Source organism: Larimichthys crocea, chromosome VIII, assembly GCF_000972845.2.
Source record: "Larimichthys crocea isolate SSNF chromosome VIII, L_crocea_2.0, whole genome shotgun sequence".
Classification (NCBI taxonomy): domain Eukaryota; kingdom Metazoa; phylum Chordata; class Actinopteri; family Sciaenidae; genus Larimichthys; species Larimichthys crocea.
Window position 1 is genome coordinate 17,938,059 of NC_040018.1, and position 23,198 is coordinate 17,961,256.

At 42.5% G+C, this 23,198-nt stretch overlaps 1 protein-coding gene across 1 annotated transcript; it reads left to right on the forward strand.

Annotated features, from left to right (window-relative positions):
- The first annotated feature begins 1,708 nt into the window (after positions 1–1,708).
- ahctf1 (AT hook containing transcription factor 1) lies at positions 1,709–23,146 on the forward strand. The gene is made up of 41 exons (XM_027281281.1): positions 1,709–1,988; positions 4,132–4,258; positions 4,588–4,738; positions 5,360–5,462; positions 5,601–5,781; positions 6,044–6,251; positions 6,395–6,511; positions 6,626–6,710; positions 6,855–7,005; positions 7,177–7,309; positions 7,733–7,914; positions 8,066–8,127; positions 8,402–8,530; positions 9,630–9,720; positions 9,959–10,048; positions 10,262–10,402; positions 10,720–10,824; positions 11,175–11,271; positions 11,530–11,653; positions 11,800–11,856; positions 12,119–12,265; positions 12,388–12,578; positions 12,783–12,927; positions 13,115–13,246; positions 13,395–13,542; positions 13,799–13,949; positions 14,032–14,133; positions 14,509–14,653; positions 14,774–14,989; positions 15,160–15,829; positions 15,960–16,148; positions 16,249–16,354; positions 16,802–16,923; positions 17,020–17,351; positions 17,540–18,302; positions 18,423–19,735; positions 20,548–20,818; positions 20,986–21,144; positions 21,231–21,328; positions 21,627–21,715; positions 21,924–23,146. The coding sequence occupies exons 2-41, from the start codon at positions 4,138–4,140 to the stop codon at positions 22,120–22,122; spliced, it is 8,016 nt and encodes a 2,671-aa protein (XP_027137082.1). The 5' UTR covers positions 1,709–1,988; positions 4,132–4,137; the 3' UTR covers positions 22,123–23,146.
- The last annotated feature ends 52 nt before the right edge of the window (positions 23,147–23,198 follow it).

Genomic DNA, 23,198 nt, shown 5'->3' on the forward strand with positions numbered 1-23,198 from the left:
TTTTCAGTCCTTCATTCTGCTACCTGAGGTAGATCCTTTTTCAGCGGAAACTACTTTGGTACACTTAAAACCTTGTGAAAATGTTTTGGAATTATGTCCGAACATCAAAGATCCATTTTGCAACCCAACATCAGTAACAACAATGAGATGAAGCGTGTGCCAAAGTCTTTACATCCTGCTACTGTACTGCAGTACAAGAGTACCTGCTGCGACATCACTACATGATTTTAAAGCATCTTCTCTCTGTCTGCTTAACTTAGAAACATCCACAGGCTGCCTATAGATAGAGTTTGAGGGAGAAGTTGAAGTTGTATCGCTTCCTTTTTCTCATACAGTGCAACATAGTGTCAATTGTACAAACGTTATGGACACATGATCATGGAGTATAATGATAAATACAGACACCTTGTTTCCACAACTGATCTAAAAATAGGTCAGTACACCTAGCTCATTCATTTCAAAGAGGTGGATAAACTAAGTTTGCTTAGATTTGCCCCCAACTAAACTCCAAATAATAGTACCATTTAACCTGTATCATACTTTGTACTATTCTATATACTACTATTTTTCAGTTTTTGTTGACATTGTCAGGAAAGTCATAATTCTAGTTTATGTTTATTTTTGAGATCTTAGTCTGTCTTTTTGTTGTACAGGAGTGTGTTATATTGAGAGGTGTTTCTAATATTGTGGCCCTCTCATGTATATAAATGGTGTGGGCAAAATGTTATAAACACCTCTTAATGTAATCCAGTCCACTTTAACACTACTGTAAACTACAACCTCAACAATAAACATAGTAGCTCAATTATTACTTCTCTGACATCATCTTGTTGTCCCTTATAGTGTCTCCTTTTACTTATAGAGAAGCTCCTTTGTTTGTTCTAGACATTATTTTTGACTTTTTCTTTCTTTTCTTTTTTACATTTTAAAACCTGTGTAGCCTAATATCCTAACATTTGATTGCATTGGCCTTGACTCTAGATGTGACTTCAGGACTTACATTATTTGTATGTACAAAAAAAGAAATACACTGAGTATGATAACTATCTGAAGAAATAGAGTCATTCTCCTTCTTCCAGGCAAGTACAGTCCATATTAAAGGTCCAGTGTGCCATCACATCCCACTGCCATCGCACCGTATGATGACTCCCCTCTGTACAGAGGAGACTCAATCAGTTAAATCGAATGAAGCACATTAAGACATAAATTGCACATTTGTGCACAGAGAGTTACTGCACAGAGAGTTCATGTGTATATTCTTTCTTTTGTATATTTTTTAAATGTTAGAACCATATGATTCCACATCTATCTATCTATCTATCTATCTATCTATCTATCTATCTATCTATCTATCTATCTATCTATCTATCTCCACCACGCCTTACTACCCTCTCCTTTCAAGCATGTAGTAAAAACTCTGGCTGCAAAATTCACATAAAAAGCAAAAGGTCATATCAGTTGTAGTTTTTCTATTCCTACTGTAGACAGTTCAAAATGGCAGACTCCATGGAAGAGGACCCACTCTGACTGTAGATATAAGGGGCTGATTTTAAGTCAGAAAACACAACCATTCTTATTTTCAGCTTATTATACACTAACAAAAACATACTAATTATTATTATTATATTAAATTCCTGTCGATAGATCATCCTAAATCACACACACACTGGACCTTTAAGCAGAAACTACGCCCAGCCGAGGAGAGCAGCAGAGCGCGGTCGCTGCCTCTGCTCTGCCAGAACAAACACCGTCGAAGAAGCGGAGCATGGAGCACTTTCCCACCGTGGAAATGGCGCTTTGAGGCGGCGAAGCCTGAAGTCAGAGGCTGCATCTTGTGCTTGTCAGTCAGCTGAAGCGCGCAAGGGGGCTCTACGCATGAGTTGTACGTTGAAAAGGAGCAGAGTATGACCGAGGAGAGAAGAAATCGGGAGATTCGTCAAGGAAACCAACACATTCGTGGCTCTGATAAAGCCGTCAACATCGGACAGGTAGTGTTGACGGTGGTAGCAGCTAGCGGCACATTGCATCACGTTTTACAGCGTAGCTGGGGGAAGAGCTAACACGGCTAGGCGACTAAAGCGGCTTGCGTTGGCTAAAACCTCCCCAAAAAAGATTTATAGTAAGGATGTTACGTGTTACTAACCCGTGCCGGCTGTGCCGCGATGTTGCCAGTAGCTACAGGCTAGTTAACGCAGTCTGCTGCTTACAGCCACAGAGCTAAAGCTAAAGCAGCTAGCTTCATTTCTTAGACTGAAGTACAAACAGGACGCGTTGTCGGAGACATGTAGGTTATAATCCGGTGTTGGCTCCGCTGAAATGACAACATTAGCCTTGATTGTCAGTAGCGGGACAAACACCCCGCGTCGCTAACTTTAGTTTGCTAGCCAACGTAGCTAACTCCGGCTAGACAAGCTAGCCACCCCGACTTTGTTTAACTACTTATTCTCCGGGTGATTAAAGTAACTTTGGGATTAAGTGCCGGTGTTGGTTGTTTGTTGTAACACGGCTCCAACAACTGAACAGCAGATACAACATGAAATAAGTGTTGTCATCCTCACAGTGCGCTTGTAAGCACGTAGCTAAGTCAGCTAGCTTAACTTTAACGCTGGATAAATTGTAATCCTGCATGACCTTGCAAGCTAACTGAGTAGCCTGCTAACGCACCGAGGAAAGTGTGTAAGGCAGCTATCAGTCGTTACTCAGCACTAAATAACACGAACGTGAGATTAATGTGGTGTCACTGTGTCCGGTGTTTAGCGGCCCTGTGCAGTACAATGTACAAATAAAGAGATCTCTTGTTTGTTTACATTATGTGAAGCCAGCTCTGTGCTAACAACTGCAGCTGCTGAGGCTAAACAGATGCTAACGAACGAGCTAACACCAGCCTGTTAACTAACTTTTAAACGTCAATAACGTTTGAAAGCAGCCTCACGCGTTTGTCGATGACATTTGAAAGTTATTCTGGGTTTTGACAAATGCGTGAGAGTCATTTTTTTTTTTTTGAGCTGCTAACACACAAATCTTGCGAATATTGACACACGTGAGCGCCTGGTGTTGTGTTTGTTGAAGCTGGATTTGTCAGCTCGTTTGCAGCTGTGACCTCTTTGCCTCTCTCGGTACTCGGTGACGCCTTTCAGCGCATAAACGTGTCTTATTTAGTTGGTTTAGTGTTAAAGTGTGTCAGCGTGTTTCAGCCTCACGTCACGGCATGTGGCTGCGTACTGACAGACGGGCTTGTTGCGCGGGAGTTCACTTGAATACACTGTGTTTTCCAGTGTGGTCACAGAGGGCAGTGTTGTGTCCTTTTTTTTTTTTTAAACACCGTGCAACCGACACACACGTTTCCACTTAGGTTGAGTTGGCCTTGAAAGCGTCACCGTGTATACCACACTGCTGCAGATAATATTATCTATTTGGACCAGTAGTGCAATAACGAGGACAGCTTACACAATTGTTTTTTTCTTAAAGATATCATAAGCATATCTTTAAGAAAAAACAACAACATTTTAACATGTAACAGATGATTCTGATGGTGTAAGTTTAAGATAAATAAACTGGCCTATAAAGTTAAATATTCTGGAAAAAAATGCATAAAATACCGTACAGTTATGCTTTAGTAGTTCTTTTGCCCCGTGCCTGTGAATGGAAACATTTCTGACTATCATCTATAGAGGGATTACAAAATGTCCCATCAGGGATTATTTGAGTTAATTTTACTCTTCTTTATCAGCGATCACATTTGCAGACAGCTGTGTACGGCAGTGCGTCACGTGTACGTGTTGTTGAAGATTAGGACGCAGACCCAGTTGCAGCCCCAGTTGTCAGCAAGCTTGCTGACGCCGCGTTTCCTGACAACTGGGGGTGCAACTGTGTGTTTGAAAGAAAGTCCTCTTTTGTCCTGTAAATGCAGCCGAGCAGATAAAGCCTGAAGTGGATTTATGAAGTAGGAGGGGTTTAGATTTTACTTTGACTTTTAATTTGTGAGGATTTATCAAGGGCAGAGTGATGCTGACAAAATAAACTAATTTCAGCAGTAATTTTGCAGTTTTGCATTTTTTAAGGAACTACTGATGAAGGGTAAACTGACTAACAGCTGTTTCTAACACACTGCATGTCCTGTGATTTTTACAGTGAACAATGCATGACCTGACTGCCCAAGTCACCAGCAGCCTGCTGCCTTTCCCAGGAGTGACTATAGATGCTCTGGGCGAGGATGAGATCACTCTGGACTCTGTGCTACATGGGAAGTTCACTGTTGGTAAGTCTCTTTCTTTTACTAATCACTGAACTCTGATCTCTATATATAGGTTTTTATTTCCAAGCTTGTAAAATCCTTTAAGTATGACCTGGGATAGGATCAGTCAATCAACAGTCAGTTTAAACAGAACCACAAGGTGATGTAGGTTCGAATTTAGAGATAATTAAATCTGCAGAAACGTCTTGAGCTTAAGAACATTTTATACACCTGTCTGCAGGTCACTTGTTATCTCATGAGCTGTTTCATTTCTAAAAATGGTGCCTAGCTTGGTGATAATCCTTGATCTTAACCCCCTCACCTCCGTCACCTTTCGTCGTCTGTGTGTGAAGGCCGCTGTGGGCTGGCCTGGTTGGCCTGTGGCCCCCATCTGGAGGTTGTCCATGCAGTGACGGGAGAACGGCTGTCTGCATACTGCTTCAGTGGTGGAGGCGAGCACCCGCCCAGCGTGCTAGCCGCCAGGGACTTCAGCTGGCTGAAACGGTCAGAGCTATGTTTCACTGTCTGTCTCTTTATCACTTGCTGCAGCTCATTCAGAACGCAGCAGCTCGAGTTTTGACCAGAACAAAGAGATCAGAGCACATCACCCCAGTTCTTAAGTCTTTACACTGGCTCCCAGTTAGCCACAGAATAGATTTTAATGTTCTGCTACTAGTTTACAAATCACTGAATGGTTTAGGCCCACAATACATAAACGAAATGTTAGTAGAATATAGACCCAGACTTTTCTATTTTCACGTGCTTATAGCTGAGCTCTTTAAAGAACTTTTAAAGAATTTGTAATCATAATCCAGTGATTCGTTTAATGTTTTAAATTGTTTTCAAATTTGCTATTTTAATGATTTTAAATGACATTCTGATGTTTTTAATTAAACTTTCTTCTCTTTTTAATTTTTTATTTCTATTGCTATTGCTTGTCTTAATGTCAAATGTCTTTCCTTGCCTCTGTAAAGCACTATGAATTGCCTTGTGTACGAATTGTGCTATACAAATAAACTTGCCTTGCCTTGCCTTGCCTTGTTTAACAATTTAATACCAGTCAAACTTGTGATGATTGAGAGTCAACAACTGTCAGAATCACATGCTTACTACTTATTTTACTAGGTCTGGATTGTTGGTTGGCTTAGAGGAAGCAGAAGGCAGCGTGCTGTGTCTTTATGACTTGGGACTCTCACGAGTGGTCAAAGCTGTGGTTATACCTGGCAGGGTGAGTTTACATTCAACCTTCTAAACACACTTATCTGTTTTAGCCAATTTCTGTGTTTGAATACCAAAGTTTGTCTTGTCCATCGAATCCTGAACATCGCCCGTCTCTCTTTCCTTCTTTCAACCCTCTGTTGTGTAGATTACAGCTATCGAGCCGCTAGTGAGTTATGGTGGAGCGAGCACTTCCACCCAGCACCTTCACCAGAGTCTGCGCTGGTTCTTTGGCATTGCTGCCGTAGTAACGGATCTCGGCCATGTTCTGCTTGTTGACCTCTGTCTCGATGACCTGTCCTGTAGCCAAAGTGAACTGGAGGCTTCAGGTGAGAAGCTTGCATGATGAAATTGATTTATATGTTTATACAACATGTGCTATATGTGAGAGATTCTTAGTTTTCCCGATGCTGCTCACGATGCAGTTTGTCTTGTAAACAACCTTTGTGAAAAATTTATTATATACTGACACCTACAGGTGTCAATTGTAGATGTAAATTAGTAAAGGAGTGCCTAGATAGTTTTTCCTGCCACATAGTGGCAGTTTTTTCATCTCCATCTTAAACCATCTCTTTCTGTTTTTATTTTCAGACCTGCAGGTAGTCACCAAATCTCCTGCAGAGATTCCCAGGCTTAGAGAAGTCAGCACCCGACAGGGCAGACATCTTTGTCTCCAGCTGAATGGGCCCAGCGGAGTTGGAGCCACAGCTCTGCAGTACATCTCCAGGACAAACCAGTTGGCAGTGGGATTTTCTGATGGATACTTGCAGCTGTGGAACATGAAAGCTCTGAAGAAGGAGTGAGTCAGACATGTATATTTCGTAAAAGTGGGGAAGCTGTATGGGTTTCAAGTCTGGATAGCCCTTTCTTTGACATAAGGACACATTGCATTGTTACTGTATGTCATGTAGAGTAAATCCTGACTGTATTTTTCATACATAGATACCACTCTCAGTTAGAAGGTGGCAGGGTGCCCGTGCATGCCTTCACCTTCCAGGAGCCAGAAAATGACCCAAGGAACTGTTGCTACCTCTGGGCTGTCCAGTCTGCTCAGGACCTGTAAGTGTGTTTTATAGCATATAACAAGTACTCCACCCAGGCACAGTGTGGTTTCCTTTGTTTGTTTGTTAGTTCTTTAAGCTTTTATTTTTAACTCCTCTCACTCCCACACAGCGAGGGAGATATGGTCAGCCTCCGCTTGCTTCAGTTGGCCTTCAGTGAAAGGAAGTGTCTTGCTTCTGGGAAGATCCTCTATGAGGTCTGTAGTGTATACAAGATACAACAATATTTACTGTCTATTCACTTCAGTTCTTTACAATGCTGGTCCTGCATTAGTCCCAGCAAAGCTACTTTAGATATCCCTCCATTTATTCTTCTCCCTCTTTAACTTTATGTCACTCAGGGTCTGGAGTACTGTGAGGAACGTTACAGTCAGGAGTTAAGTGGCACAGCTTTCCCTCTCAGGGCCCAGACCACCAACACCCGCCTGCTGAGTTGCCAGACCATCGAGAAGTTCAGAGCACATCCCGATAGGGATGACAGCATGAACGACGGTTAGTGTTTTTCCCCTGATGCTGCCTGTGGAAGATGAGACTATGTTGTGATTAAAATAGTTTCTGCTGAACAATGGAGAACAGTCCTGCTCTTTTTTTAGATTTGTATATACTCGCTCTCTTGTCACTGCTTTCACTTTTCACCTCACCCACACTTCTTTTCATTTTCAGTTGCATCTCCAGACACCAGTGTTTCTATCTTCAGCTGGCAAGTGAAGGCCTACGGTCAGGGAACTCCATCTACCTACATCGGAGTTTTTGACATTAACCGTTGGTACCACGCACAAATGCCAGACTCCTTAAGGTATGATGAAGTTTTTTTTTTTTTTTTAATGGAAACAAGCTTTCCAACTTTCTGATCACTTGTGTGTTCTTTGTATAAAACCAGATATGGGACAGAAAATATATTTTAAAAAATGTAGTGTACTGTAAAGATTTCAGTTAGACACAGATAAAAAAAAAACAACGTACATATTGAAGTAAAAGGGAAATGGAAATTGGACACTCGGTACTGATGAAATTTTTTTTTGTGATTACTCAGATTACAGGACACAAGAATAATAGACACACAATATTTGTGAAGTTTGTCTGATTATTATTCTTATTGCTGGTTTGACGGCAGCTGTGGTGCAGGAATTAGGTGCTCATTGACTCCTCTTTCCCTGGGGTTATTTTTTATGATTGCTTAATTTATTGCATTTCACTTACACTCGTGTGTCATTGCCAGAACGGGTGAATCTCTGCAAAATTGCCCCTACCTGGCGGTTTGGTCTCTGGACACAGTGGTGCAGATGGTGTCTTCACACGTCCTCCTGGATGCGGTAGTGCACGATCGGAGCCTGAGCAGAGGCCTTCCCTTCACCTGCCCCCCACCAGAACAGTACTTCAACCCCACCACGTACAACTTTGGTAGGTGTAGACACTGTTTATGTCTTTCTATGGAGAGATGATAAAATGTTGACTGTTTGTACTGCTCAGGTAATCTGCTTACATGCCCAGACTTGTAGTTTAAATATGATTTTACTAATGACTGTTTATTTTTTTTTCTTTCATGTTACAGATGCTACCTGTTTGCTCAACTCTGGAATTGTGCACTTAACCTGCTCTGGGTATCAGAAAGAGGTAAGTTTATTTTGTTCATTTCCGGGCTTTTGATATGAATGAGGATTATAAGAAGTGAATATGTGACTATGTATAAATGCAAAGACATAACTGACTTCAATATTTCAGTTCACATGGCTTTTCTTTTGTCGTATTTACTGTTTTCTTCTCTTTTAAATGAACATAAGGATGCTTGTTATTAGGCTACACAATATTTAACATATAGGTTTTAAAAATGTGAAGATGGTTGGAATGAAAAGTCTTTGTTTACACCTCATCATTGTCATTAATGCAGACCCTGAGCTTTTTGAAGAAAGCTGCTCCTTGTTCCAGTGACATCATCTCCACCAGCTACTCCCGCTGCCTCATGTCCGGCCTACTCTCATCCCGCCTGGCTGACACCCAGGCATCCAGCCTCTCTCAGGTACGCACGCACGCACGCGCGCACGCACGTGCGCACGCACACACACACACACACACACACACACACACACACACACACACACCGCGATTAATCTATCAATAAATGTATCAATAAATTAAATGCATTTTTCTGAGACTGAAGCTTATAATGAATATTTATTTATGTAAAATTATCAAATTAATGTAGAATAAACACAGAGAAAGTATATTTAAATTCATTCATGTTATTGGCTTAAGGTGCACATATGCACAGTGCAAATAGAAAAAAGCCAGAATGAGGAAATATACTGAGGAGTGCCACACTCCTGTAGTGTAGACTGGGTGTTTTGCTTTGAGGTGATATGTTAAAGTCTGTTACTTCTGTGGAAGTTAAATTCGGCTTTGCAAACTGTGCAAATTGCCTTGTTTTTGTCCAACGAGCCGTCAGGCAACTTTTTAAAATGAAATGTTCCCCCTAAAAGTCCTTATCCATCTTTACGCCATAGACTCTCCTTTAGTTAGGATAGATCATAGACACATATACACAGACGCCTCATTGAGCAGGTTGGTCCGTTGCTGCGATGCGTTAACTTGTCCGCCATATTGGATGTGGCAGATCTGCCCGTAAACTAATACAAGCAGGGCCGGTTTTAGCTGTGGGCAATGTAGGCGACCGCCCAGGGCGCAGTCTCCGTGAGGGCTTTAAGTTAAAGCCTCTTATACACCCATTCACACACACATACTAATATATCTGGGAAACAAAGCTCTACTTTGCCACATCCAAAATGGCGGCCGTCACCGGAAGTAAACAAAACCGCGTTAATTGCGTGAATTTTTTGTAACGCTTAAGTCCTTTAAAATTAATCGACAAACTGAACGCGGTAATGTGTACAAGCACGAAGATAGAAGAGAGATAGATGTAGAGAGAGACGAGATATAGTCTATTCTAGATATCGCTATATTATATATATATATCTATATAATATATAAATTAATAAAATTAATATTTTTTGGCTCACATTGAATTAAATATTTTATGTGATTTTTAAAAAAGGAACATATAAAATTAACTAAAATATGTATTCTGAAGTTTTGATAGTAATTTGTATGTTGGCCTTAAGGAGGAGCAGCTGGACGCGATCCTGTCCACAGCGGTGGAGACGAGCTCCTTGGGGATGATCACAGGCTGTATCAAGCAGTGGACTGCAGAAGGTGAGGATTTTTAGAATAACTGAGACACTGACTGTGAGGTCTTTATTCATGTCAACGCCACACAAAGCAGATGAATAATTTAACCTTCTTGCTGACACTTTCTTCCCCGGTAACATTAGCTGCCACAAGTTATCACTATTATTTGCATCTCCTTCATCCTTTGCCATCAATCTTGCTTTTTCACCAACCATCAACTGCAATCAACTTTAATGTTTGTAATTCTGTCTTTCCTCAATAGAACAACCAGGTTCTGCACTCAATCTGCGCTACATCCTGGACTGGGCCTGGAACAAAGTAGTCCAGACCAAAGAGGAACTGGATGGCATTTGTATGTTTTAATGTTATTACACAACTAATTACAACATAGTTTAGACAGTTGTTTAAAAAAGGCTATTTTTAACATTACCAAGGACAGTAAGTGCCTATCTTACATAATAGATATTGTAAATTATTCATTATTTAAGAAATAAATTCCTCCTTTTCTCCTGTTTGCAAGTTTGTTTCAGTTCAGTACATTTGTGTTTATCTGTTTGTTCCCCAGGTGCACCGCTGTTCGACAGCTCATCCAACTTCACAGACCCTCAGACAATGCAGCTGCTGCAGCACAGCCAGCGGCTGCTCGGTAACCTCAGCACCATCTTCCACTGCCTGCTCAGTGAAGCTCAGGAGCTCACACAAAAAGGTTCAGTATCCACACAGATACAGTCACATGTTATAGTTTTATATTTCCCTGATGATGTCAATGGGATCTGGTTTAGCCAGCACACAAACACTGTTTTAATTCCTGTATGTGCCAAACTGTAATGAAACACTGTATTGTATTGTCTATCTATTGTCTACTGACTGTTGATCCTCAGTGAAATAATATCTAGCGCCTCGCAGCTTTATGTTTTGATACACTTCAACCTATTGTCTTTTGGTCAGCTATTTCAAGCATCCGAGAAGCTGTTGTTTTGACTCATTTGTGGTTATTGATTTGTTCCATTTTTCGTTTTGTAGGCCTGCTCGGTCTGATGAACAAGAACATGGTGTCCAGTCTGATTTCCAAGTATGCTCAGGTGGTGCTCTGGTTCTGTCGTACCGGTCTACTGCCTGAAGGATCAGGTAAAGTGATGAAATCTTGCCAGCAATGTCTCACAACACAATTTTGCAGAGTCAGTGAGTAAACAAGTTGGAAGCATGTTGAATACCTTTTAAGCCTCTGACCCTGGAGACCTAAAGACCTTGCACAGTGTAACAACAAGTGAGGGGAAAAGAAGAGCAGGCAGTAAAATTTGGATGCTAAACAAATATTGATTTAAATTATTAGAAATGTGTTCGGACCAAAAATGTTTCTTGAGTTCACGGTATTATTTTTAAGAGAAAATTATCGGAGCACATAAAGGGGGTGTCAAACTTTTCCACATCACTGTATTCAGTTTTATTTTCTCTTTATCTACTGCCCTCCTCACCAGATGATGACGCTCTCCAGATCTCCAGGCCTTTCTACTCTCACTCAGTCATCAGCAATTATTATACTATCCGCAGAGAGGAGCTCACCAGGCTGGCTAAGTGAGTACACTTCTCTTGAAAGCAGGTCCAGTGTATAATGAATGAGATGAAGGGAGATCTATTGGCAGAGTGTGGGAGAAATGGAATGTAATATTCATAAGTATATATGTGTATAATCACCTGGAAATAAGTGTTTTTGTTATCTTACAATGATTTTATTTACAGAGCTAGTGAGTCCTCTTCCACAGGGTCCCTCACATTTACCTTGATCATGATAAGCGTTTATCTAAAGCTGACAATCTGCTGCTGTCTTTTCAGGGGCAAATGGTGTGCAGACTGCTTGATGATTGACGGTTTGGTCAGCCAGTGTGGTGAACGCGTGACCAACCTGTGGAAAAGGGACGACGGTGGGACTGGCCAATACCCACCACCTACGCTGCATGTAAGAATTCAACTTGTTTATCTTTAATTTGATTCCATTTATTCTGTGGCAACTAACTTAAATTCATTTTAATTCATTACTTGAGTTTGCACCAGTGGCTCTTACAAAGTGTACAATATTGATTTTGTATGTATTTTAATCCTCAGGCCTTGTTGGACATCTATCTGCTGGACAACATTGACGAAGCTGCCAAACATGCAATTGTATCCTATGATTAATAATGTCAAGTCATATTCAGCTCAGCCTGGGCCAGTATTTATTTAGTTCAGGGATCAATGCTTCATTTATTATTATTTGCTTTAGCTCTATTTTTTATTTTATTTTATTTTTTTAGTTTTTATTTTATTTTTTAAATTTACAATCTAGTTACATCAGTCGTAGTCGTAAATGTGATGTTCTTGTCATGATAGAGGATCTTAAACTTCCCCAGTGATAGACCAAATGAGCCTTGACCTGTTGCCCCAGGTGATTTACCTGTTGCTAGATGTCATGTACTCCTTCCCCAATAAGGAGGGAGCATCAGTGGAGTCTTTCCCCACTGCTTTTGCCATCCCTATTGGACTGGTGAAACTAGTACAAGGCCTCTGGCTGCTGGACCATCATGACCACCAGGTACACACACATTCACACACGCACTTTGTTTTAATTTACAGTGTAAACATTATGAATACAGTTGTTACGCCCTCTTGTGACTCTTTTTAATGATGCTATCCTTTTTTCTTTGTCCTGGTCAGAGTTCATTTGAGCTGCTCCTGCATCCAGCTGCCTCTCACTGTCAGTTTGAGTGGCAGCATGAGCGGGTCCTGCAAGCACTGATGTGCCAGGGCCAACAGTCAGTGGCACTACGATACTTCCATGTTACAAAGCCACCGATTTCCTCCACATCCCAGGCCAAGCTCTACCTGTCTGTACTGCTGCACAACAGGTGAGGTTAGGGGCAAAGAACATCGACAGAAACATCAAATTTAAACGTACACTCAGTAGTATGTACGTTTTGCAACTGTGAAACATGGAAAAGAAAAAAATCAGTTTTGTCGTAGGAACCGAGCATGATGGCAGCTCTTGATTAGTTGACTTAAAATGTCTTATCTTACTTTTTATTAACCAGCCGGCGTACCTTTTCTTCCAGGTGTCTCATAGAGGCATGGTCTTTACTCCGGCAGCACTCTAGTCGCCTCAACATGGGTGAGCTCATGGGCTTCCTGTATGAGAGCTGCCAGGAGCTGGGCCTCATCAAGGAGCTGCTGAAACTACCCCTGGGCCTCAATGAACAGGTAGGAGAGAGAGGAGTGACGGCAAGGTTGATATTTGTGTTCATTGTCTTTCAGTAGTTTTATTTAATTTTAATTGCTGCTCTTTCTCTGACCTTTTTATTATTCTGCTTGTAGATTAGTCATTCTTTGCGTTTTTGGATTATGTAGTCGATGCCTAAAGCCTGTTGGTCTTTGGTTTGTGTTTCAGGAATGTTTGGAGAAGTTTCTCCAGGGTACAGGCGGTCTCCAGAACAGAGAACTGCTGATGGTTCATTACCTCCAGCAGGCTAACTACATTCCTGCCCTCCAGCTCAACCACAGCCTCAAAATGAACCTGGTGGTGCGTTTTATACACACATACACAGTATTACACTTATTATCAGAGCATAATTTTGATACACTGTGTGTGATATTTATTATATGAAAACTGTGAACCACATTATTCCATCAACTCGCATAACCACATTCTTTTGCTTCTTTATTCCTAGAATGAACGAGATCCAAAGCTTAAAGAACGATCTAACACCAGAAACTCTATATTGGATCAGTATGGCAAAGTTTTGCCCCGGGTCCAGAGGAAATTGGCGATGGAGAGAGCCAAACCCTACCAACATCCATACGTCATCCACAGAGAAGGTCAGGAGGTGCTCATGTTGAATTCATGTCTATTACGATTTAGCCCAATGATATCATGTTTTCACAGCAGGAGATCACAGACTTCTCAGATCTCTTGCTGAGTATGTTCTGAAATATAGCTCCATTTGTTTCTCCCTTGCATCTGCAGTGGCTGTTTTATAACATTGTCTGTCATTTGAGTTTCAAGTCAACCCAAACAACAGCTCAATAAATATTGTGTATCAAATATAAATAACATTTATACATTGTGCTCCAGTTTCTCGGCCGCAGCCACTGTCGACCATCACCAAGCGTTCTGCCAATGAGAAGGTGATATCGAGGGCCGGCTTCATCAACAATGTCCTGACCAAGATTGAGGAGGTGTGGTTAGGCAAAGGATCTACCCCGCAGTCCTCCCCAACCAAGAGGTAAGACTGAAACTGGTAATTATTTTGATTCGTTTTGATGTATTTGATTAATTTCTAACTCTGTTCAATTTGGTTCTGCCAGCCCCAGGACAACTCATGTTCAGAGCCCCAAGTCCTCCTCGTTGGCACTCTCCGAGCCATTCCTGGGAACTCCCATCACTATGACCTCCAAACGAAAGTCGAGGTAGTAGTCTCATAAGAGCTCCATGTTAATGTGAATGAAGCTTACTGTAGTTTTAACATAGAGGTCAACACTACCTCTGGTATAGGACAGTTTAATCATTGATTGTGAACATGGACTTCTCCTCTAAAATAAATAACGGCATGGTACCTCTTCAAGGGTATATCACATTTTCTCAGTTACATAGTAAAACTCTTTGTTAAGCCATATTATGTAACTGGGACATGCATTATACTGACGTAAAGAGTTATTGGTAGTATACTTTACAGTCATAACAAATAATGTTAGTATTTATATTCCGCATGTATGCATGATAGAGTTGTATTAAGACTGTATCTTAAGTATTTATATTGCCTCCTCATTTTCAATGTGATGCAGGCTGATGGACTTGGTGGTTCATCCCTCCTGTCAGACCCCTCGCCCTCTTCTCAGCCCTCCGAGACCTCCCAGCTCCTGGGTTTCTCCAAAGAGCACCAGCAAGGCCCCTGAACTCAGTCTGCTGCAAACACCACAGGTTGTCAAGGTGAGCAGACGAACGTGGATTTTTTATTTGAAGTAATCAAAAAAGTCCATTTCATTAATGCTTTTTGGGATGTCCAAGGAACTCCGATCTTTGCCACTTACACTTTCAATGTTCTCTCAGCGAGCTCGGGCCTTGGCAGCCTCTGGCCCTGTGTTCTCAGCATTCACCCCCCAGTCCATCCTTCGCAGCAGCCTGAGGCCCACACCTGTTGCCACACCTTCTGCTTCTCCAGGACGATCCATCACTCCTCCTCTCCGCAGCAAAGAGAGCCGGATCACCTTCATCGAAGAGGAAGAATCTCCTGAACCAGAGAAAGGCATCCGTTGGACCAATGGGGTAAGACTAAACACTAAAAGGGAAGTGGTTTGTTGACTCGGTGAGAAGCTTTTCAACATTTCTTTCCCATCAGTTATCTTCTTCTTTGTTGAGCTGGTAGGTTTGGTTGTCTTTTGTCTTTATAATAAAACGTGTCCTCCAATCTTCTTTGGTACCATTTTCCTCTCTAGATGGCAGCGGACAGTGAGATTAGCTTGCTGACCAGAGGCTCCACACTATCCAAGGCCACACGTAAGACCTGGTCCTCACAGCCTGCAGAGGAGGAGGAGGAGGAGGAAGAGGAGGAGGAAGATGGAGACAAGGAAGTGGAACAGCCTAGTGTAAAGTTCTTGCCTCCAGAAGGTGGCATTCCCTCACCACTCCTGAGGTCCTTTGAGAGCGAACCATCCTCCATCCATGAAGTCGCAGAGGAAACAAAACCATCAGATACAACGCAAGCACGGCTTAGCCTGAGCTTCAATACCAGCCAGATGTCTATCCGTTCGACAGACACCACACTGGAGTACTATGATGCACCTCTCTCAGAAGAGCAGGCAGGAGAGGAGGGGCATACAGCTGAGGAGGCAGTGACAATAAAGATCAAAGACTTGGCTGAAAAAGAAGAACCAGAGGAAAAGCCCTCACCCAACACTGAGCAAACTGCTCTCCTGACATCAGAGGACCCAGAGCTGGAAGAAGAAATATTTGAGGATGTGATGGAGGTTGGTCTTGAACAGGAGGCTAAAAACGAGGAAGAAGTTCAGGCTGAAAAGGAGGAAGAACATCCAGATGTTGAGACAAGAAGTGAACAAGAGGATGTTGCAATTCTTGACCAAGAGGAGACATCTACTCAAAATCAAGGTAATTAATTTGCTGAATTTGCTCTGTTAGTCTTTCTACCTCTTAATTCCTCTACACTTATACTGCAAAGCACCACAATACAACCACACATGCTCTAAAACTTCACTCTACACATTTTGCATGCAACTAGTTTGTAACCAGGTAACTGAGAGCACGGACTCTGGCACTGAAGTCGAATCTCAGGACCAACCAGCAACAGCCACGGTGCAGGACGACCAGTCAGAGGCCACTGAATCCACAGAGTTCACTGAGCATCTGAAACCGTCTGAAGACACTGAACCTACTTATAAACCAGAAGAAGAGCCAGAGCAAACTACAGGTCCATCCTCAAATGATGCATTTATACTATAAGATATTGCCACCTCAGTATTAATTGACTTCACACTAACAGTAGAGGATTCTTGTTTATTATCCGACAGATCTGACTGAGTTTGTGCAGAGACATCTGTTTGGCAGTGATCTGTCTCCTCCGCTCACTCGCTCAGGAATCCATGACGTATCACAGACCCTGACATCCTTCAACAGGTATGTCCCTTCTGTTTTCAACAAGAACAACGAAACACCAGAATTTTATTAGATTTTAAATAAAACTCCTCAAAACCTTTGACGTTAATCCATATCTATTTAATGTATGCTCCAATAAAATTAAAAATCACTTTATTTTAACACAAAATCAGACGTGGACAAGAATACAGTTTGTTCTCTATTGGTTGAAACTTTCCCTGAAGTGTCTTATGACCACAGATTTTTCTTTTCTTGGTTTCAGTCCCTGAGCTATAGTCCATGGTTTGCCTCAGGCTTGTGGGTTAAAATAGAAAACATGAATGCACTCAAACAAACCCTTTAGGTCACAGACTTTGGCAGTGAATGTACATTACGGTATAAAAATGTTCTGCAATCCTGTCTTTTCTTTCAGCTGCTTATCGGTTTATTTTGTTTTCACATGTTAAAATATCATTCTCCTTTCTTCAGTGAGTCACTCGTTGAGGTTGAAGAGGAGGAGCCAGCAGCTGCTGAAGCTCCCCCAGTGTTCACCAGCCAAAAATCTATTGTCTCTGTGACTTCGTCGGAGCCAACTGGCACAGACTCTCACTGTGAGGAAGACTGAACACATGCACATTGACACTGTTACACTGCTGTTGTACTCATTTACTTACACACCTGCACCTTTCTTTCTCATTATCTTCTAGCTGTTGTGAGTTTAAACGACAGTGAAGAGCTTTCTAGCCCTGTGTCAGAGGAAGATGAAGATGAGGAGGAGGATGAGGAAGAGGATGAAGAGGAGGAGGAGGAGGAGGAGGAGGAGTCTGATCAAGCTGAAAATAATGAAGAGGAGGATGAGGAGGAGGACTCTGGTAGTGAGGTGGAGATCATTGAGGAGGTCCAGGGTAATGGGAGGCTGCCACCCCTCCAACCCAGTTCAGTCTTTGTACAACAGGGGCACACACACTTCCTGCCATCCTGCCTGTCAGTGCAGGAGGCAGCAGAGTTCTCTCTGATCACACCCAGTGCGGAGATGAAGGTAAGAAAACGTATGATTCATTTTTTTTAAATTATTATTTATTTTAAGGCATCATAAACGTTCTCTGATTTTCTTTTTTTTGTAAACTGAATATCTGATTTGAGACATTTTTTTATCACATAATTTTCTGTTGATTACCAAAAAAAAAAACAGGAAATAACTTCTCGTGTGCGTTTGCTCCATTACAGATTGTCGAGGAGGAGATGGAGGGTGAAGTGGTGATGGTGAGACTCGGGGCAGACGAAGGAGGAATGGAGGCAGATGAAGTTGAAGACCAAGGATCGTCATACATGGAGCTCAAGCCCTCTACCACTCTCCTCGTACCCCTGGAGCTCATGGAGGGTCAGGACGGCCTCGTGGACACTTCTCAGCTCGGTCTTCCTGAGCTTCCACAAAGTGTTATACCAGATGACCCGAGGTCTGAAGCTCACAGCGGCTTCTCTCTGATGCTGGATATGGACGAGGACCTGGATAAAGACGCAGACACACTACCTATGGAGAAGGATCTGCAATTCTCCGACCCTCCCACCCTGTCTCCAGCAGTGGAGGCTAGTGATGAACCTGTGGCCAAACCTGAGGTTATAATTCTAGGCACAGATGATCAGGATCCTCTCCTGTCTGAAGAAGCCTCTGAAGAGGACCAGAAGAAAGAGACGGATGCCTTGGACGGAGTTGAGACAGATGTACCAACAGAGCCAGAATTTGTAAAACTCTCTGATCAAGCTGACCTTGAAACTGGAAACGCTGAAAACCACGAGCCAGAGGATGCTAAAGAACAGATGGATGCAGAGGTTGTAATGTTGGCTGAAGATCAGCAACCTGCAGATCTTTCTGTCTCTGTGCCTACTCCAGTAGATGAGATCCCAGAAGTTGTGGATGACAAAGACTCTAAGGCAGAGAAAGATGCTGCTAAGGAGGACGAGGGACAGGAGGAGCAAAAGGAGGACGAGGGACAGGAGGAGCAAAAGGAGGACGAGGCACAGGAGGAGGAAGAGGAGGGTGTGGCACAGGAGGAGGAAGAGGAGGGTTTGGCACAGGAGGAGGGCATGGGACAGGAAGAGGAGGGTGTGGCACAGGAGGAGGAAGAGGAGGGTGTGGGACATGAGGAGGGCATGGGACAGGAGCAGGAGGGAGTGGTACCTGAGGTGGGCATGGGACAGGAGGAGGAAGGTGTGGCACAGGAGGAGGAAGAGGAGGGCGTGGGACAGGAGGAGGAAGAGGAGGGCGTGGGACAGGAGGAGAGGGAGGAGGGCGTGGGACAGAAGAAGGAGGAGGGAGTGGTACCGGAGGAGGGCATGGAACAGGAGGAGGAGGGAGTGGTACCGGAGGTGGGCATGGGACAGGAGGAGGAGGGAGTGGTACCGGAGGAGGGCATGGGACAGGAAGAAGACAAACCAACACCTGCCGAGTATCAGGAAGAGCCGGAAGAAAATGGACCAGTAGATATGAACACAGAGACAGCGACAGCTGTGGAGGAGAAGCAGCAGGACTACAAAGCCTCAACCGAAGCAGACGAGAACAGCGAAGAAATTAAAACTGAGAAAGAAACAAAAACAAGAGCTAGGAGAAAACATAAAGATGTTGAAGAAGAGAAACCTGTGTCAAATAACCAGCCTGAGGAACAGCCTGTGCCAGAGATCCCCACTTCTCAGAGGAAAAAGAGAGCTCCTTCCACCCCAACACGGAGGACGACGAGAGGGAAGACAGTTTCCTTTGTCTCTCCTGTCACAGAGGAAGCAGAGGAGCCAGAAAAGGATGGACAAGTGGAGGAGGCAGAAACAAGCACGCTGGTCCCTGCCTCGCCTAGTCGTACACCTAGAAAAAGTAAACGGAACAATGAAAAAGTCAGAGCTAGCCCACCTCGAAGAAGTACTCGCAAAACTCATGTGGAGTCTCCTAAAGCAGAGGTTGAGGAGGAGAAGGAGGCCATGGATAGTGATACCACTGTTGCATCAACCTCCAAGGCCGCTTCTCCATCCAGACGACGCGGTTCCCAGAGGGCCACTTCAGCCAAGACCAGCCAAAGTGTTAGTGAGGAAGTGTCCACAGCCACAGAGGAACAAGAGGATGAGGTCACAGAGACAAAGCCTTCTCGACGAACAAGCTCCAGGACCCCCACACCGGCCAAACGCAGGATCACTCAGGGAAACACTCCAAGGAGGTCTAGCAGGAAGACCATACCATTAGAGATCTTAAAAGAAGAGACGGAACATGAGGAGGTGTTTGCATCCCCTGTCAAACGTAACTCCAGGAGAACTAAGACCGAACCATCCGAGACGCAGACAGTCCTGCTGGAAGAGGAAGAGGGCAAAAAGCAGCAAGTCCCCAGCCCCGGCAGAACAACTCGACAGTCCAACCGGATTACCTTAAATGTTTATCCACAAGTAAGGATTGAAAATGTCTTTTTGGCTTTGAAAGTCGTTGGCAACATACAAAGAATGCAAAGCTTCATACAGTATATCATCTTGTTTACCATCATCTGCAGATACAAGACTAGATTTTTTTGTTTTCCATTTAAAATATGTGAAGTGTTTGTTTGCAAAAACGGATATCTGTTTTAATTTATTTTCCTAAATTGTCCAAACAGAAACAGTTAATTTTTAGAATTGTGTTTATCTGTTTTTGCAAATGAACTCCTCATATCTGTGACACAGCTTTCCATAAAATGATGCGTTTTACCTCATGGTATCATTTTCAGTTTCACCCATTTCATCCGTTATGCAGTATCACACATCACATGTTGACAGGGTTTCTGTGGGTCCTTTTTAAAAAGTCTTTTTGACAGTTTATCAGGTCAGTGTTACTTTTATGAAGTTACATTTGCTTGTTTAAAAAGAAAACTTGTACTGAACACAACGTAAAACTAAACCAACATGCAATCAATAACCACTAATGCAAACTGTGCCGCCTGGTCAGAATTTATCAGTATGTATGCTATGGTTTCTTCTATTTATAGAAATAATAAATTGTTTCCATTAACATTACGTATGTCTAATGTGCATACATGCAAGTTCAGCGAGCTTTGGCTCGAGAAGAGCATAAATGAGTTAAAGCCTGTTGAAAAATAACACATTTGAGGCCTGCTGCACCCTGTGCACAAAAACACTTATCGGGAGGTTTTAGAACTTGTTGAAACCTGCAGAAACCCTGTGTTTAACGCCATTCCATTGATTGATGACATTTACAATACTCACAGGTAAAACTGGTTCCTGTATCAATTCCTCAGAGCGCAAAGAAGACGAGAGGGAAGACAATTACTGAAAATATAGAAGAAAGTGAAACCCTGCTTGAGCCTGAACTGAACAGCAACACGGGTCACACCAACTCCCTTCGGACTAGAAGCAAACTTTGGGATCACCCAGAGGAAGATCTTCCCTTACTTGACTCACCACTGGAGGTGGATTCTGAAACCCCGGTCGCAGATGCCCTCATCAAGCGACTTCAGGATGAAGAAGAGAAGCAGGAAGGTATGAGGCTGCGTACAGACTGAAAACACTGCCATCCTAAAAGCTCATTGTTCTACAGCTTCAACCAAAGCAAAATGATTAATTATGATACATAGTTTAAACATGGTGCATGTTTATGTAAGTTTAAATGTATGGACATGAATGCATAAAACGTTTTTGTCATACAGGTGGAGTAGTCGTCACAAAGATGGTAAGAACCAGCAAGAAGAGAACAAAGTCGTCGGTGGAGGAGGTTCACGCATTACTCGTCCCAGTACCTGAAGAGGACGACTCTAGTCCAGGCGAGCATTCATTCATCTACTCCCCCTCACGACGAAGAACAAGAGGTGAGCTGAGTCCCCGTTTACTCAAATGTCTATCCATCCATTTATCTATGATGGTATTTTAACCCTTTGTTATATCTGTGTGTCAGCTAATAGAGCAGAGTCTCCCGGGCCGAGTGACGAGTCTGCAGCTCCTGTCACTCGCAGCAGGCGAAAAGTCGTCAAAGAAACATCTGTCACTCCACATGTAAGTGCTTCTGCTTCAAGCTTTGAGTGTTGGAGGTGGCAGAATCTGTTTTTATCCTGAACAAAACTAGACTGTAGGTCAGTCCTTCAAATACCCTCAGCTGATAACTTTGTACAAAGCAGATAGTTTTCTCACAAAACAAAACTCTGGATCACCACCGTCTAGCCTAATCTACTGGATCCTAGTTTTATTTATCACCTTGACAGCACGAGGGACAAAGGATCTCTTTTGGATATTTTTATTAGCCACCTGTAATCTATAATATCTCCTTGGTGTTAAAATATTTTCTTTTTTGCAGGATGAAATCACTTCAGAAGAAGATCATGTGGAAGTGGAGAAAGCAGCAGGTGCTTCAAAGACCAGAAGAACAGGCAAACGAACAGCAAAGTAAGATCTTATGGACGCCAAAGACCAAGGATATGACTTTAATCTACTATATAATATTTTAAAAACCAGACTACATATTTTTCAGTGACAGTCAAATTACTGAAAATAATGTCATCATTTGTATGACTTATGACTTCTTTGGACAAAAGAAAATCACACCCTGCTCAGGTTGTTGTTGTTGTTTTTTTTTCTCTTTCTCTTCCTTCAGATCCAAAACGGTTTCTGAGCCGGCTCCTGTAGCCGAGGTGGACCTGATCTCGCCACTGCCTAGCCCAGCTGATCCGGTCCCACGAGCACTCAAAAGGATTAAAGAGGGAGAAGCCCCGGCCATGAGCGTGAACCTTCGACGCAAACGCATAATGGACACCGTTTTCTCAAAACCTGTCACACGGAGGAAGAAACTCTAAGGAAGGTTTGTGGTGGTTTTAACCACTGACCCTCCGACAGCCACCAGAAGAAATGAACCAACTCGGTTGGAAGCTGTCAAATAAAAGTGTGTGTCTAAATTCACGATGGATCTATTTCCTCAAACGCCTCACAGTGCTGCGGTTTGTACGTCAACTTCTCTGTAGGACAATAAAATAAAAGCAATGTAGGCATGAAAATTTATTTTTGGGACAAAACACACTGGTGAATAGCAGTGTGACAGAGGACTATATTTTTAGAGTTTACATGTCCCACTCACTCGTACTAACTCAACTTCACTTGATATTGTGTCTGTGGCCATTTTGTGTTGAACGTTTTGAGACTCTCCTCGTAATCAGCTTAAGTGTCTGGCCACAGAATAGTACAAGGGAAAGCAATCTATGTGGGCTTTAAAAGCTCCCATTAATAAAACCAGAGACTGAACTGAACCTGCCTCTGATGAAGAGGTTTTATTTACATTCTCTTTTAAGTATTTTTTGTTGTTGTTGTCGTTTACTTTTAAGATTTCGAGGCCTGCTGTTTTTTCTATTTAAGAAGAAAAGCAACCAACCCAGTGGAGATAAAACATTTCTACTGATTCATTTGTATATAGTCTTTTTGCTATGTTCCAAATAAAGTTAATAAATAAATCCTAAAGAATTATGTTCATTTTGAAGTTTTAAGTGTGTCTGGAATGCAATTGATCATCTAATCAGACTGCCTATGCCATAGTCTTAAAATTCTGTTGATTTGGGGGTTTTCTGTGACAGAGGCACAGACGTGGACACTATTGCCATCATATTGGAACAGTTTTTGTATGTCATGGGGATGTTGTATTGTGTGAAAGAAACAAAAGGTCTTGCACAGTGGTCTGGAGTTTGTTTTGGGAAATGTTAATAGGCTTGTTTAATTAAATTTATGGCAACTACCATCTGATATAGGCTATTTTCTGAAGAATGTATGTAGAATGTCTTATTTTTGATGACTGCTCTTTGATAAATATGGTAAAGCTTGAATACTTCTCTACCTTCTGGTGTGTCTCTATTCAATATATTGTCTTTTAGGTGCACTTGTTGAC